The 18,367-nt window shown below is 48.1% G+C and overlaps 1 protein-coding gene across 5 annotated transcripts in view; it reads right to left on the bottom strand.

The window, feature by feature from the left end:
- Positions 1–2,799: 2,799 nt before the first annotated feature.
- Positions 2,800–18,367, bottom strand: part of LOC117222338 (uncharacterized) — a 169,840-nt gene continuing 154,272 nt past the window's right edge. For all 5 annotated transcript variants that reach the window (XM_076524888.1, XM_076524886.1, XM_033473984.2 and 2 more), the window contains one exon: positions 2,800–17,407. In XM_076524888.1, coding sequence (XP_076381003.1) covers positions 16,771–17,407 — 637 coding nt within the window. In that variant the 3' untranslated portion in view covers positions 2,800–16,770. The remainder of the gene's footprint in view (positions 17,408–18,367) is intronic.

Below are 18,367 nucleotides of genomic sequence, written 5' to 3'. Positions count from 1 at the left end.
GACGCGAGGCGGCCCAGCCAACCAGCGCACGAAGCCCAGTTCCGCTCATTGACTCGGTCGCCTCGCGCCAGCCGAGCTCGCCTCTCATTGGTCACTGTTTTTCGTTAATAACTCGTTAATGGTGCCTCGGAGAAAATTTTTGTAAAGGAAAAAGTTGCTCCAAATGACATGAGGAACCCGCCACTTTCGGATTGCAAGACATTTTTGGGACACCCTGCAGATCTCCAAATTTCTTGTGGATCTTCAAAACTTCTACAAATCTCCAAACATTTTGCCGATCTCCAAAAATCCTGCGACGGTCTCCAAGATCCCGATTATCGCTCCAAAGCGTACGAATTCTGGGACGGACACCTCTCATCCGAGGAATGCGAAGGAAAAGGAAACCGACTGCTAGAAAAACTATAGAGATTTCCATCGTGAACCGGCGCGTGTTGGTGGCTCGTCCTTCGACAAGAATCGAGGCTTCCACGCTGGATACATAAACGCCTGTGTCGCAAGCGGGGTTTCGTGCTACGCTTGATCAACACTCACCTTGTTACGGTGTCAGGTGACAAATCGAGGAAAAGAAGTCGAAGAGACGCAGAAATAGTGCAAACAGCATCGTGTTTCATCTTCCACTTTGTCTCGAACAAAAAGATCATTGCCGGTGACATATAGATAGATAAGAATGAATACCGCCATTCATCATTCGATAAACAAGATCTGCTCGAACTGGACTTATAGCTTTAACCCTAACATAATAGCGACGCTCTTCCTTTAAATTAAAGGAAACTTTTAAATCAAACTTTTATTTACAGTAAACATTATATTGGCATTAAAGCGAATGTTGGCAAGCAGTAAGTATACATCTCCTTTCTCGTCTAGAAATTTATCGGCGACAAAAAAATGCCGATCAGCGTATCTGTGACAGAAATCGCAGGTCAACGGGTTAATAATTTCTCGAAACTACAATCAACTCCGTCGCGCCATCTTGCGTTTTTTATTCCAACGACTAAACAACCGAAGCTATTGTTATCGAAGCGCAATTTCAAGCTCCTCTCGAAAAGCTGCCGGGCAGTTACGTCCGCGAATAAAATTGCTTCGCATCGTTTGAAACAATCCGCCGTCGACGAACCGGTAAGCCGGGTAAAAAGTTCAGCGAGTCCTGCTGCCCTTTTCCGCTCCAAGATGACCGTCGGTCGTTCGAGAAGCCGGCGAAACATCGTTCGGAGCGTCGTTTGCAAACAAACGAAACGAAACGAAACGCGAGCTTCGATAAGAAACGTCGGGCGATTTACTCGCGTGCGCTGCGGCGAGGGGTTAAAAATAAGTCCTGGATCAGCAGGCGGGAGTATCGGGAAGGCACGTGACGAAAACACCGAACTTCGAGGGCATCGGGGAAGCGGTCGCTGCTGCAATCCAATTGCGAGGGGAATCGGCTTTATGTAACGCGGTAAACACGCGAAACCATAGAGAGGCGACCATCGAGCGGCGGCGAGGTGTCGGCCGTCGCGGCGCGTCGCGACGCGACGCGGTCGCGTCTCGCGTTCTCCAATTTCAAGGTCGCGTGTCCGTGTTACGTAAAAGATCCTCGGGGGGCCGGGAACGCGGAATCCCGGGGAACCGTTTCGCGCCGGGGACCCGCTCGGAAATTGGCGACACACGACACCGCGCGGCAAGGCTGCCGTTACGTGTCGCGGCTAAGCGGAAACGGATGAACGACCTCGACGTCGTCTCCGCGACATCGATTATCGTCGCCGGCCGCGATATCGATGCTGCGTGACAGCCGCGCGAAACGGAGATGAACATCATTGTGCTCGAATAATGGATTACCCACGGCATCGCTGTCTCAGATATCTAACCCGATAGCGAATACATTAAACCGGCCCGTCGTCGCGGCGCTGTTTCACTTTCGACTCGATTTCAAGTTTAACTCGTACCGCAAGGTAGCGCTCCCGCGACAAAATGGTAGCTTGTTCTGCATTTTTATCGGTTTCCGAATATGTATACGTGCAGAAGTTTATTCTCGTATATGCTCGTTTCTCACGTTCTTTCGTGTTCAAACGCGTCGATGAATTGCTTTCGTCGAGCATCGATTGTAGAAGTTGTATAGAACAATTTATCTTTGTTTTTTTTTATTATGAATATTTGTAAATTTATATTTTTATTATATCTTTAAGTTTATATAATATGCGTAAAGTCGCGACAGCGCGATTTGAGATTATGCTCAGCTTTTACTTGAGACACTTGAGCGTCGTGAATTTTGTATGAAAGCAAAACCGTTTAGTAGAGTTCCAAGCATCGTTTACATTATACATTTTTGCGTTAGTATTCGGAAATGCGTAGAAAGATGTCTTTCGTGTGTAGTAGTGGATGTTCGAGCGTTCAACGAAGTGATTTTTGTCGATTTTACTTCTTAACACTAGATTTATGGATCACCCGTCAAAATGGCGGGTCACTAATTTTTTAATTTACGATTATTCATATCGTAAAGATACATTTACGAGTTATTTGTTCGATTTATTACTTACGGAAAATGTTACAGTAACACTTGTTAAAAATCGGAATAAATGTCTTATTCTTACTGTTATAAACTAGTATAAAACAGCTGATTTTCGTGCTCCGTAAATCTAGCGTTAATTGCGCGCTGCTTGCTTCCATTGGCGAAGCTGAAGATTCCGACGTATAATAACAATGATCGCGTGCTCGATCCAGTGCGACTGAAATATGTTTCGTAGAATCGGAGGAATCGGTGGAAGCAGGAAGAAATCATCGGAGAACGATGGGTGTTAATCTCGCCTGAATGACAAACGTTCCGCATCTTTTTATTCAGCAGCTTTTTTATTGTTTTAATTATAAAGAAGTAACAAAGAATAATAATTTCATGATATTACCATACTTTCTCTCTCTGTCGTTCGCGCGCGCATACTCTCCCTAAACACACTCTCTCTCTCTGTCTCTATGTATTTATATCAATATTATTTAATAGATATACTCATTCACGTATTGAATATCGTGGCAAATATATAGATAAAGGTTTCATCTAACGTTCACACGTCGTGAATAGCGACCGTGCAACAGAGACGCGCCTCTCTCTCTTTCTTTCTTTCTCTCTCTCTCTCTCTCTCTCTCTCTCTTACTCTCTTCGTCCCTCCCGATCGCGAGCCACCCTGAACCCGACCAACCCCCTCCTCTTCCGGTTCCACGCTCCTCAGCCCGACCACTGCCCCGTTTCTCTTGTTTCATTTTGTTCTATTCTTTGTTTAACCAACTTTTGAAATGACTATTATACCTCGGGGACCTCGGCTGGCTGGGACACCGGAAGTTGCTCGGGTCGCGGGGGCGGATCGGCGGTCGCGTGCCGAACAAGGCGCTAGACGGAAGTGTCCGTGGCGGCCCGAGGATCCAATCCCGACCTAGCCCGGACACCCCGCGCGGACCTAATGACTCGATATCGTCGCGACTAACCACACATCGATTCGCGGAGACGAGTCGCCGGGTCTCGAGGGAAACCGGAAGTCGGATCGGCCGAAGTAGGTCGGCCATTCTGCACTCGACACGTTCTTCAGCCGGCGTCGGAAACGAGTTGCTGCTCGCGAACACGGTCGTTTCGCTGGGAATCGTTGCGAGAACGCCGCGGCGGTTCAACCGTGGCCCAGTTTCCCTCCCGGGGGGGCGGGGGGGATGAAAAACCCGTTTCGCGCGCGTTTCCCGCAACGATGCCTCGTCTCGGGTCCTCCAATAGGTAACCCACCTTTTTTCTTTCCGAACACGACGATATACAGATTTCAACGTTCAATTTGCCATAAAAAGATCGTGGATCACGTGTTGGAGAAGCACCCGGAGTTAAACTCCTTTCGCGGTAAACAGCGACGTAGACATCTTATTATTTTTTTCTTTTTTTTCTTTATCATCGAAGCTCGAGAGGAAAGAACACTTATTAACAACGGGGTTATGTTACCGAAAGGGGTCGACTTTAACTTGCATAGCTCGCGGAGGTCCTAGCGGTCGTTCGCGGCCAGCAACCCTCGACTCCGACCGGCATAGAGCGACTCTTTCGGGGGGCGGCGGGGGAAACCGTGTCGAGATCTATCAATGCTGCGATCGGCTCCCGAGCGCGCGGCAATGCATTTCCGGTGGTAATCGAGCTGCATTCAGGAACTAGATAGACTCTTTCTACCAATGAAATTACGGCCGAGCCGGCGGGACTCGAACGGGAATTTGTTCGCGCGCTCGAGCACCGTGGACCGAACGGAGATCGATTCGGAGCTCGTCGATTCTCGCGCAGAATGATCCCGACCGGAAGTGGATCGACGCGACCCGTTTCGGGGCGTGTGGGCGGACGCGCGGCTCCGGTTTCCGTGGAGGACCGCGCGCGTTCGCTCGCTCAACTAATAAAAACTCGACAACATTGAACTATATCGAGAATTATCGCCTAGACTACAGAATTCCAACAACTAATTGGGCGCCTCCTATCGAAGAAACTAATGTGTACTAATACCAGGCGCCCTCCCCTTGACCTCACCGACAGCTTCCTGGACCTCCTGCCCTTTTCTCTCTCCCTCTTTCTCTATTTTTTCTCTTATTCTCTCGGTCCCGGTCTCTCCCGAACCCTGTGTTCTAGTTAATTTGCCTAACGATCGGGCAGAGTCCTCGATCGTATTTCTCCTCGATCCGCCTCAACGTCGGAGCGTTTTCGATTCTCCGCACGAGGCCGAGAGGAAATACGAAAGCCGCGTTAAGTTCCCGGTGCCTCGTCCTCGACCGTTCCCGAATTAGCTAATCGTCGCGGGACAAGTCAGTCCGCTGAGTATCGTAGAAATTTCGCTGGAGAGATTCGACTCTGGCCGGAGCTTGAACGAGAGCCGCGTCTAGCGAACGGATCGATCGGTCGTGCGATCGACGGGCATTCGATCCAGGAAGCGAGATTGATCGGCGCCACCCTCGTCCACCGTACTTGCATGAGAAACTATATAAGAAAGAACGTCCTCACGAGAAACGAAAAGTTCCCTCCGTTGACGCACGCACACTCACGCTAGCAAGCAGGAAACATCACGCTCTCGTTCTCTCGCGTTCATGCTCTTTCTCTCTCCCTGTTTCTCTCTCTCTCTCTCTCTCTCTCGCTCTTTCTCTCATTTTGCCTCTGATATTCTCTCTATCGTTCTCTCTCTGTCATCAACAATATCTCAGTGACATTCGCTCGGCTCAGGAGACGCGTGAAACGAAACTGTTCTGTCCACGAAACTTCTCTCGCGCGGATCCTCGCGAGCAGCGCGCGGCCGGCTCGCGGCGGGCCGCTCGCCGAGATCCCGAGGACCGCGGCGAGGAACGGAAACGGCGCACGATTCGCAAACCAATCGAGCGATATCGAATCGTCGAGGAGGTGACGATCCCCGATTCACAAAGGTTTCTCTTCGGTGGGAAGGAAAGTCGCCGGTTTCGCGTGGCCTGTCGATCAAACGCCAGAAGCGGACTGCCTTTTTTTTCCGCTCGATGAACAATGCTTCGAACAAAGAACCTGCGAGCTATGATATATCTCTATATGTATGTATGTGTATATCAATATATAATGTATAAATTTTTTTTCGGTATTCTGAAACATCGACGGCTCAGAATCGACTGTCTTTCTTTTTCTATAAAATTATAAAAGATCTCTTGCGGTCTTCCGAAAAACGTTCACCCCCTCGAACGCCGTCAACGTCTCTCTCTCTCTCTCTCTCTCTCTCTCTCTCTCTCTCTCTCTCTCACACACACACACACACACACACACACACACACACACATTCACTCTCTCTTTTTCTCTTTCTCACTGACTCTCTCTCTCTCTCTCTCTCTCTCTCTCTCTCTCTCTTTGTCATTTACACGTGGATTCGCATTATCATTCTCTCTCGTTCGTAGACATTCTCTCTGCCTCTCTTTCTCTCCCCGGAAGTGCGTGTCTCTCGCCGTGTTCACCGTCCCGGGTTCAGCATTATAATCGAATTTAAAAAATAACAACACGCCGTCACTGCTCACTAAAATATACGACTAAACTGGTTGTCGGTCGGTCGGTCGGTCGGTTGGTTGGTTGGTTGGTTGGTTTGCGAGGTTTCCATGCACTGTTCTCACAGTCGGTGTCTCATTTTTGTTTGTTTGTTTGCTTGTTTGTTTGTTTCGTTCATTTTTTTGCTTTTTGTAACTCTTTGGAGACGATCGCGAGCTGTACGCGCTAATCAAGTAAAACATGGCTGCTCGTGCTTGTGACACGCGTCGTTTTTTCTTTTCTTTTTTACAATCTAACGAGAGAACAAGAAAACAAAACGGAAAGAAAATGTAATGAAAAGAGTGGTATAAAAACAAGGTCGGTACAATATTGAAAATTCATAGCAATACATAGTAGTATTAATAGTAAATAGTAGTAATAGTAGCAGTAAATAGTAGTAATAAACAAAGCACTGACAAGCTGCAGAATATACAATACAAAGGTACAAATAATAGGGAACAAAAATCCATTTCATTTCGGGGGTTGTTGCGTCGAATCAACACAATCATTTACATACACGTGTTTGTACGTGAACGTGTCCGTGTACGCGTCCGTTTCTCTGAACATATGTGTGTGTATGTATGTATGAATGTATGCGTGTACTTGTCCGTACACGGTTTGTTGCCTTCACGTACGCCCGCATACAAACGCACATTAATTTCCTAAGATTGAACAGCATCATCCTGGCGCCGCTCTCGATCAACGAAAGGACGATCTCTTCTCTTCGATTAATCATCGATCGATTAAGTATCGTAAGTGTTATCTGAATGCGTCACGAGGTTCTTGTGTATCGCAATCTCTTGCTTTCTTCACACACACTCTTTCTACCCCCGTTCATCCCGCTTTCTCTATTTCGCGCCAGAGGGTTCTTTTTTTCATCCCTCTCTCTCTCTCTCTCTCTCTCTCTCCCTCTCTCTCTCTCTCCGTCACACTATGTTCAAAATTCGAATTTTTCGCGCGCTTTCCCCCTACTTCCATTACCTTTTTCTCTCGTTCTCTCTTTCTTCCCTCTTTCTCTCTCTTTCTCTCTCCCGATTCGTACGCACAAACACTGTTCTTCCTCTTTGTTTCATATGCTTCGATATTTTATATATATATATGTATATATATGTATATATAAAAATACAAAAAATAATTTACAAAATGATATTATAAGTATATTACACGCGAGTTTCATATTTTTTTTGTCACACTTTTTGTTTGTTTCTTCGTTTACTTCGTTCCCCGTAGTCGGTATATATCTCGATTGTTGTCTCTCTCTCGCTCTGTCTCTCTTTCGTTCTTTCTCTCTCTCTCGGTCGCTCGCTTTCTTTCACTCTCTCTCAATCTCACGTCAATCCTAACTCCTGTTTGTTTATAGTGTTTGTTTTTCGGGACGAAGGCCCGGACGCTCGAAGAATTTTGAGAAACGCTTCCCGTACCGTAGCTCTTTCTCTCTCTCTCCCTCTCTCTCTCTCTCTTTCTCGCTCTCTCTCTCTCTCCTTCTCTCTCATTTTTTCGATTTTGTTTCGGCTCCTCTTTCTATTATTTTAATTATCTTCACCCTCATCGTCATCGACGAGCACAACGCCGAAAACGCGACACTGTTCCTTAACAAACACTCTTCTTTGCACCACTCCCGTCGCAAATATCGTTTTCGCATCGTTTTCATATCGTTTTCTTTTTCTCCGTTTGTCTATCTGCTCGTTAAACAAAATATAATGTAGCAGTGTTGCATGTATATGTATATAATATATATATATACATAATATATATACATCATATATATTATATATATACGCATATGAACATACATGTATATATATAACCGGTACTCCCTACAAGTATGTATAATGCCTATACATATATTCAATATCTGCAATATATGCACGTGTTACTATTCCGTCTTTGTTTACCATTCGCGATATCATTTGGATGATTCGCATATTCGCGGGGCCGTAAGAGATAGAAACAAATCCGTTTACAACAGGATAATCACTGTAGTTTCTCAGCAAACCACTGTATTATTTAACAAAAATATATATATATATATGTATATGTATATGTATATATAATATAGCGGTATATAATATATTATCTGGAGGCGCGATACACGCTGGTATATAATCAAATATCATACAAAAAAAACAACAATAACAAACTATCAAAAAATGTGGTTGAGGAAACAAAAGAAAAAAAAAATATTTCAAAGGGTCAACTTAATGTCTAAAGAAACGCTAAACCGTCGATCATCGACGGCCGCTTTCGCTTTCTCTCTCTTTCTTTCTCTCGCACTCACTTTCCCACTCTCTCATTCTATCTCTCTCTCTCTCTCTCTCTCTCTCTCTCTCTCTTTCTCTCTATCTCTCGATCGTTGTGTTCCCGTTGATCCACGCGTGGATCCGGGATCGACGGTAAGAAAAAAAAACACGTTCTTAGTGTATACGCACACGTCCTAAGGTAAAATGGTTCTCGTACAAAAATAAAGGAACAAAATCTAAAGCCAACAGAAAATACATCTCGATTACAATAATATTAATATAGTATAATGATCATCATAAAAAAAAACCCATGGTAGAGAAGAAGACGAAGAAGAAGAAGAAGAAGAAGAAGAAGGATTTGCAGGAAACAACGTTATAAATCGCTGATAAAGGAACCTATATACAGATATACATATATAGGCGCACAGTGTTTCGCTGTTTGTCTCTCTCTAGCATGCGTCCGACGCACCCTCTTCTGCCTCTCTCTCTCACTCTCTCTCTCTCTCTCTCTCACTCTCTCTCTCTCTCTCTCTCTCTCTCTCTCTCTCACACACACACACACACACACACACACACACACACACACACACACACACACACACACACACACGCGCGCGCGCGCGCGCGCGCGCTTTCTCGATCCCTTTCAAACGAATGCACTCACTCCCACGCTGTCTCTCTCTCTTCTCTCCATTCACTCACACTGCAATCATTCTGTCATTCGCTGCGACAAGTGTACACGTACAATGTAAAAAGGACGCACGGTATGCGAAACGTAGGCGCGCGAGAAATCGTCAGCGAACAGAATGGAAAGGAAACGTGAAAAATCCGGGTTCGCGAACAAACGAATCGAACGCACGCGGTGTCTCGCTCACGGAAATTTCGTTTCTCCGCCATAGATCCACGCAGCCAGACAAGGAAACAAACAAGCAAACCACCCACGCACACGCGCACTCGCTCTCGTTCATTCTCTTTCTCTCTCTCTCTCTTTCTTTCTTTCTTTCTCTTTCTCTCTGTACTCGAACGTGTCAATTGATCACACTTTCACATTTCTCTGCCGCTTTTTCATCCCTCTTGCTACGTACGAAACGATGAAGACTGGGGCCTGGGGTGGGGCTTCGGAGAAGGGGCATTTCGTAACAGTTTTACATTTAGGATGCACTTACACGAGTAACATAGTTGCTTGTTTTTGTTTTTATCATTTCGACACCGAGAGTGTGACTTGGGTGGGGTACAAAAAGGTTCTTTCTCGCGCGTAGACCTCTGCCCCGGTGTCGTTAATGGCGGCGATGGCCGGGTAAACGCCGACCCACCGTACGCGCCGCGCGATCCGAATCGCGTCCGTCGACTTCCGGCGCGACCCGGACGGCCTCGAAACGCGATCTCTCGGCCGGAAGTCGCTGTGGTTCCGCGATCCTCTCATCTCCCCCCTCGCCCCCACCGGAGACACCGAAAGTCGACGGAACCAACCCCCCGTTGCCGCGCCGCGCCGCCATCGGGGAACAGCTCTACGCGTCTCACGTGTGTGTATATATAATATATATATAATATATATAATATATAATTGTATGTATATAGTTTACATTCAGCAAGTAGTTAAAGTATTGAAAAATATATATGTAATTAGTTACAAATCTAATTATCATCCTCTTGTTAATTCATTACTTGGTAGATAATCGATAGGTATTTTTTGGGTCTTTTCTTTATGTGGGTTTGCGTGTTCTCCCTCCTCTCGTGTGTGTGTGTGTATGTGTGTGTTCGTTCGTGTGTGTGTGTGTGTGTTCGTTCGTGTCTGCGCGTGGTTCGTGAATGGTTTGGAGTGTGTCCGATACACAGAACGTATATAATATTGTTCTCTCATCCTTGCGGTTTGCGTTTTGCGTTTTCCCGTTGTTGTTCGGTTTTCTTCTCGTTTTTCTCATCTTTTTTTTTTATTATTTTCATCGTGAAACGGCTTCTCTTTGAAAAGTGTACTCTGGAGATCGTGCCCGCTTCCGTTCGCGCATGCACACAGTCGCCGCCCGCGTTTTCCTTCTCGCTTCCGGGATTTTCCTCTCCCGAAAAGCGTCACGCGAAACGAGTCACTTCGAACACTCGTTTCTGGCTTTTCCCTTTTTTCGCTCCCCCTTCCTCCCTCGTGTCGCGCTCCACAGCCTGTTTCCTCCTCTTTCTTTCTCTCCCGTTCCATTGTTCCGTTCTTCTCTTTCTTTCTTTCGTCTTTCTGTTTTCTCCTTTTCTTTTTTCAGTCACATTTCCATCGCTCCGGACTGTGCACATATTTCCGGTTCGTTTCGCTTCCTTGTTCTCTGTTTTCTCTTATTTCTTTTTTTTGCTGTTCCTCATTTCCCCGACAATGTTCTCTCTCTTTCTCCCTTCTATAAATGTATGAATATATATTATATCTAATATTGCAGTGTTCGGTTATCGCTATGACATTATTTACGTTACCATTTGGTTACTTGGTTTTCACCATTTACGGTTAAAGAGACAATATCGATCGCTATAGTTTATAGACACATGATACTTTAAAGAGACAGATTACCGTTCGTTAACGTCGCCATTGTTACGTGTCACGTTTACTTATCATTGTTTTCTTATCGTTTATGCTTTGTTTCATTTTTTTTATATTTTGTTCTTTTGTCGTTTGCGTCTTCATGGTTGTGTCGTGTGCCCGAGGGTTGCTTCGAACTTCGCTGTGTATGTCTCTCTCTTCTCTTTCTCTCTCTATTTCTCTCTCGCTCTATCTTCTTCTTTCTCTCTCTCTCTTGTTCTCCATCTCGCCCTGTCCTTGTGTGTATGAACAGCGTGTAGAACCTGTGTACGTGTCCGTGTCGGTGTGTAGTACGTGTGTCTGTGCGTGTGCAGTGTATCTGATCATTGTTTCTCGTTTTATCTTAACCGCCCTTCTCAATATCCTCCCGTTTTAACGAATACATCCATTACAGATTATGGAAAACTATGCGTAATTCTTATCTTTTTTTTCTGCTTGCTTCGTCGCTTACAAAGTGTTTCGTTACAATCGTATTGTAATCGTATAATACTATATGTTTTTTGTTTTGTGTATCTCAATGTATGCTCTATCAATATATCCCGTCATCGTTACACCCTACAATCCCCGTCTCGCCCCTCTCGTCACGACTCGTTCCTCCCCTCTCGCTTTCTCTCTCATTCTCTCTAACTCTCCCTCCCTATCGTCGTCCACCACTCTAATCATCTCGAAATCCGTTCTTATCTTTTTTCTTTTTTTTTTGGATTTTCTACAAGAGTATACATCGTGTGTTTGATTCTTCGCTGAGCTGAGCCTCTCGTCTCAAGCCGAGATCCATTTGATTCGCAATTTATTGCAACACTTGCTCTCTCGCTTTCCTTCCTCTCCCCCACTCTAATCGTCCTTCCTGCGCCTATGCCCGCTCCTCACGTCCGTCGCGACGTCGCCCCGAGACGCCGAGACCGCGGCGAAATCGTGATCGTTCGGGTCGAATCGAAGATTTCAGGTGACTCGGGCCTCGTTCTCGATTCGATTACAAAGATTAGAAAAATAATCGGTTGTCGGGTTTGCGTCTCGTCGTCTCGCGGCCGACCGCGCGATCTATCCAGCGTCGATCACGACCTTTTCGCCTGGGGATCGATCGGATCGTTTCGCCAGTTCCTCGCAGAATCGGCAAACGATCAGCTGGACCAGCTGTCCAACCATGCTCGAGAACCTCGATGGACGTCGATCCCGCCGGTTTCCAATCCAATGTCGCGATTACTTTCGATCACTCCCACCGTTCTCACACATTCTTCCTTGATCTCTCTTTCTCTCTCTTTCTCGCGCGCTCTCTCTCTTTCTCTCTTTCTCTCTCGCTCTCTCTTTAACAATAGCAGGTACTAGCATAGCTACCACAGTCGTACGTATCGTTAATAGTTACAATTAAGTTTAGATATTACTAAAGGGTACTGTTCTCTCGCCTTGTCCCCTCTCGCCACAGCTCCCGCGCCTCTCACTCCCCTCTACCCTTATTAGTTCCGCAGTTAAAAACATTGTTTAGCACCCCCCGCGCGGCCGGAGACCAATTAATTAAACCCGCTGCCGACTGGCTCGCTAGCGGCCCCGCGTTCGAGCGACCTACATCAATTTCTGTCTAATAATTTCCCTAATTCGAAAGTGTCTGACCCTTTAAATGGACTTTTGTAGACCCGAGGAACGCGCGTCGCCGAATCGAAATCGCTCTTCGATCCGATCGATGATATCTCGTCTTACTTTCTCTCTTTTTTTTCTTTTTTTTCTCGAATTTTCTCGAATTTTCTAAACCGTTTACTTCTTCGCATCGATGATCGAGATCGAGGGCTCTGCCCCATCGGTTAGAACGCGGTAACCACGGATCGATTGAACACCGGACACCTTCGAACAAACGATTTCTTTATTTTCTTTTTTTTTCTTTTCACGAACCGGGATCCGGACGGCGTAGATCGCGGGCCTCGATCCGCCGCGGTTCGACCGCGATCCGTCGTCGATCGCGGCCAGCAGTTCAGGGAGCTGCTGCTGCGGCTGCGGCTGCGGCTGCGGCTGCGGCTGCTACTGCTGCTGTCGATCATACAAAACGGGCTATATAAAAATTCGTACGAAAGAACGATGAACGGTCACGCCTATAGAAATTATGCTACACACTTACACGATACAAAGTCACGCTAAGGTAGAAACTAGTCTAAGGAGAGAGGTCGCGCGCGCCGGATCGAGCGGATCGACGGAAGAAGGAAGCCTCCGCCCCCGTTTTCCGCTTCCTTCGGACGAGCCTCGGGGCTCTGTCGCGAGCACGTCGACAGTCTCCGGCCGCGCGTATTCCGTACGTTTGTCCCACGACGACAAGATTAACACTTTTTAATACTTTTAGCACCTAGTGCCTGGCCCGCGGCTCACGGCACCTCCGCCGCCATTGCTGTTACGCTGTCGCCGCCCGACGGACAGATCCGATCTTTATCTTACGCCCCGAGAACGGATTATTCGATCGGGATGAAACGCTTACGCAAAATCGAGAATCATTTGACAACTGACCGGAGACGATGGGGTCCTGGCGAGTCGAACGATTCCGTTCGCAATTATTAGTCACCGATTTCGATACGTTCGTGGTTCTATGGAATCTCAGAACTTGAGCAATGCGGGCGCGTCTTCGACGATGATCCCTCTAATCGTCGATCTACTTTATAAAATACCAAAGGATTATTGTTAAGTTATTGTTAAGTAATTAACACTTCGTTTACCGGGTTTACCCTTCGACGACGAATGTCGGCGTACCGATTACACGTGGACCGTGCATCTTATCCCAGGAGTTGCAAGCAATTTTATGATACGCGTAAGAAAAGATCAAGATGCATTATCTGGTTTTTTCTTCTTCTATTATGTAAGTCTTCGATGCATAATCTAGTTCTCCGAGGAATCGGATTTTGGATACTTTGAAAGATCCGCGAAGGGTTAACAGGCTTTTCAATGACTGAACTGTGTCCAACGGAAGCTCGACAATTTCCTTTCGGTGAATAATTTCGAAAAGACTTGTTACACATCATGGAAATCTAAGAGTAATACGATGGATCACGGATGAGACTTGTCTGGAACGTCGATATCAAAGGAACGATTAGAAAACACTATCGCTAGACAAGAAACGCTTCGTATCAAACTATGAATAATTCTCGAGACTCGATGGTGTATTTGAAACGAGAATCGTCTGATCGTCGTCTCCCAGAACCCCCATAAAGCATGCGACGTTAGAAGCGTGACGGAAACGCGGGGGGCGAGTCATCGTGCTCCATCCGTCGAGGACAGCAACGGCGGTCTTTAATAACGTAATCACCTAATTAATCTCGCGACCACAGGCTGGTTGCCGGCTCCTCCTCGCGTACCGCGTCGCGCGGCCGTCACGGGGACGCTCCGGGTGCTCGGTTCGGGATCCCGAAGAACGCGTGGCGTCCCCGGAAATCCTCGTGTCCAGAAGAAACGACGCGGAAGTTTGGACGGGCGGCCTCGGGATCGATGGGACAGCGAGAAATTGAAGCCCGCCGTTCGATAGCACGGAATTAGGAAAGTTTGCCAACTCTTGGGGAACTTTGACGAGCCGAGGATGTTGCCCGATAATATCGAACCGTCGGCGGCCATCTTGAGCCCGCGTCGAACGTCCGGGACGAGCGAAATTATCGTCCAGATTCATTTTCGCGGCGATTAACCCGCCGCAGCGTATTACGACGGTATATTCCCGCGTTTCAGTTTGCGCGGGGGAACAATCCGTTCGACAAACGTTATTTCCAAAATAAGTAAAAAGCCTGAAGTACTGGAAGTTGATAGAACACGTCGAAGAAACACACGTCTTCCGTCGAAGAAATCAGTTTCCGATCGTCGATTCCCGCGACATAAGCTCGCAACAGTCGAACAGCGGCCGGCCGATTAGCTCTGGAAACAAGCTCGGAACGAAACTCCGCCCGTCCCGCGCGAAATTAATTAATTTGGGGGGGGGGGGATCGAGCTCGAGGAGCGATCGCGCGTCCGGAGGAGTCGCAGCGCAGCCAGGATCGTTTCTTCCTACGAACACGCCGCCTGTCTTCATACCCCGCCTACTCTCCTCCCCTCGTCTTCTCTCCTACGCTCTACTGCATTTATTATAAAAATAAAATGTAAAATCGTACCGAGGACGAGTTATCCCGAACGGTATGGAACTGCGAGTTTCAGCGACTCGATCGGCGAACGAATCGTCCCCGTTGTTTGGGAAGGGGGCTCGCGACCGTTCCAGGTCCTCGTCCCCCCCCCTCGATCGTTCAAGAAAGACGGATGCCCCGTCTCCCCGCTGGTCCTGGTCCGGTTCGCTGATGGTTCCAAAGGGAACGAGTCGTCGCCTGCTTCTCTCTCTCTCTCTCTCTCTCTCTCTCTCTCTCTCTCTCTCTCACTCTCTCATCCTTGTCTCTCACACCCTCCCCCCTCCCTCGCTCTCCCGTTTTCCTCCCCTCGTGATCGTCAGAGTGATCGACGTCGCTTTGTCTTAGGTTTACAAGTAGTTCCGAACCGTTTCGCTAGAACCCGTGAAGTGAGTGCATATTCTTGAATATAATACATAGGCTCTACAGATATATTCATTATCAATTCTCCGACTATACCAGTGAAAAAATAAATTATTACACGTTGGTAATATCTGTGTACGTGTTGGTGAAGTCGTGCGCGAAAGTGTCCAGTCCCCCCAGAGAGCGGTGTGTGGCCCCCGCGCGGTTAGGGTGTCCTCTCTGTGTACGTTTTAATGGTATCAGAATGGTTGTGTCGCCAGGTAAAATGCCGTGCCGGGTGGCCGAGATTTCCTCTCTCCATCTCTCACTCTCTCGCTCTCTCTATCTTTCTCTCTCTTTCCCTCCCTCTTTCTCTGTCCCATCGCATGTGGGTCTGGGGCCGTGTGTGTACGTGTGAGTGTGGGTAGTGGGTGTGCACGCGTGTGTCACTCTTGGCGTTCTTCTTTCTCGCTTTCGCGGGTGTGGGCGCTGCGAAGCGCACGCGTCCTTCGGTTCTCTCGGACCAGAACGATACAAAGGAGACCTGGATATCGCGGCTGGTCGAGGAGATTTGTTGTCTCGGGTGCGACGAACGTTGGTACACACGGCTCTGCGTTAGCCGGTCGCTTCGTCTTGCTCGCGAGACCCTCGCGAACTCGCTGGGTGTCGAAAAGTATTCTCTCTCTCTCTCTCTCTCTCGCTCTCTCGCTCTCTCTCTCTCTCTCACCTCAATCTTTGCTTCTCATTCGTCAACGCGTTGCACGCACGCTTCAGCACACAGGCGCACCGATCTATAGAATCTGTGTACACGTCCTTTCACTCTCATTCTCTCTCTAACTCTCTCTCTCTCTCTTACTCTTTTACGCTTTCACTCTTTTACTCTTTTACTCGTTTACTCTCGTATTCTTTTCTCTCTCTCTCTCTCTCTCTCTCTCTCTCCTTTCTCACGAATCCGCTCGCATCTTCGTCGCCGAGTACCCTCGCGATGTAGCGACGTCACTCCGATGTCTTCTGTGACCTGGACGCACCCCCTGGAGCACGGGGTCAGCCACGGGACCGACCTCGACGAGAATCCTTCGAAAGCGGTCAAGCGAACGGAGAGAGCCCGTCGACCCTCTCGCGTGTTCCTGGGCGACGACCACCACCCGGAGCTCGTAGCTAGCTAGCTAGCCTGGCGACGGTGAGGCTGTGTTGTGTGTCTGTCGGGGTGGTACCTCTGGAGAGAGACAGAGCTGGGAACTAGGGTGAGCAGGAGGGCCCGCCGGCTCCGGTCAGAGGCGCGGCGAATCTCGTCGGATCAGATGGTGCAAGCGGATCGGGTGTGTGTGATCTGGGTTACGGAACCTAGTCCCTGGACGACGCCTCGGCACATTGTTGGAGAGACTGGAAATCCGTTTCCGTCTCTCTGATCCTCCACTCCAGAGGAAGGAGTTTCCTCTCTGGCAAAATCGCAGCTACAGCAGCAGCGCCGAAGATCGGCCGCGGCTCGAGCCGCGACGCTTTCTTGGCTTCGGCTCGCGCGTTGTATTAGTTGGCGACGAGGAGGTGCTGGTACTGGCTGGCCGGATACGACGCGACCGAGCCGAGGCCGAAATTGTTCAGGCCGTCGACCAGCGCCGTCTTGTCCTGCTGCTGAGCGGTGCCGTTCACGTTGCTGGTCGCCGCGGCGGAGCCGACCGGGCCCAGGCTCGCAGCGCTCTGCGAGTTCCCGGTGCTGCCGGCCGTGCTGCCGGTCCCGTTCACGCTGCCGCCGTAGAATTGGTGGCCGGCGATCGTCGTCGGGTCCAGGTACGAGGACGGGAAGTTCGCGCCCGTGTACAGGTCGGCGGACAGGTAGCCGCCGTGGCTCGACGACTCGAACATGCTGCGGTGCGGGAACTGCGGATGGTACGCGGCCGGTCCGTGCTGGAAGAAGTACGCGCTCGGGTCCGTGTGCTGCTGACCGGCACCTGCCACTATGCTGCCAGGCGACAGGCTGCGGCTTCGAGGAGTGCTCCGGGACACCGGCAGACCGCCGGCCGCCGCCTGTTGTTGTTGTTGCTGCTGTTGTTGCTGCTGCTGCTGCTGTTGCTGCTGCTGCTGCTGCTGATGGTGGTGGTGATGGTGGATCTGTTGCTGCATCGCGCGTTGCTTGATGTAGTTCGAGAACTCGGTCGGAGACATTCTGCAATGAGACGGGGGACGGCCGGTTAGTTCGCATGTGCTCGCAGACTGTGAGGACGATGAGCTAGTTACTGGTGGTCCTGGTTATGGACGTGTATCGGTAATACATGGGCAGTTAACACAGATTGCTCCGGAAAATAGTGTAAGCCGTTGAAAACGGATTGATTTAAGAGATCGTTAGTGACTCGATAAATAACTCGACGCTGAGCGTAATGCTAAGAATTACGGTATACGGTAATGTCTCTCTAATTGACGCCCAGATTGCGCACAAAAGTGGACAATTTGGGAAGAGGAGATACGATTATTCGAGCCTTGCGGTTTATTTTTATAGTTATAAATTGTCCACGATTATAAAAACGAGCCGCAAGGCTCGAACAATCGTATCTCCTCTTCCAAAATTATCCAATTTAGTGGACAATATATAATACGATTATTCGAGTCTTGCAGTTCGTTTTTATAATCATTGACAATTCGTGACTATAAAAGTAAACCGCAAAGCTCGAATAATTGCATCTCCTCTTCCCAAATTGACCATTTTTCTGCGCAATCTCAGCGTCAATAAGGAAAACATTACTGTAATTTGAACTTAAACTGTATGATATGTACTATTGTGGAAATTCAGGGTGAATATGGCGTACATAAGGAGAATAGCACGTATATATGAGAAGAATAACACGTATGGCGTGTTCTACTAAGAGACGATGGAAGAACGATCTGCACAGTTTGGAAAACAATAGAGGAACGAATCTCTTTATAAGATGCTTCTAGAATTGTGATCCGATGATGGACGTGAAAAAGAAAGTATCAGGTATTCTAAGAAGCGAATTTGGGAACAGTGAAATAGATGAAACTATTACCAAGACAATGGAATTGCGAGGACGCTTCGATTTCGAATAGTTTGGTCAACATTTAGACTATCTAAACTCAGATCGCTCGACGTTCTGCGCGATTAACGCGCTCT

Source organism: Megalopta genalis, chromosome 1 (genome assembly GCF_051020955.1).
Source record: "Megalopta genalis isolate 19385.01 chromosome 1, iyMegGena1_principal, whole genome shotgun sequence".
NCBI lineage: Eukaryota > Metazoa > Arthropoda > Insecta > Hymenoptera > Halictidae > Megalopta > Megalopta genalis.
Note: the sequence above shows the minus strand (reverse complement) of the source record. Positions and strands in the feature narration are given on the sequence as shown.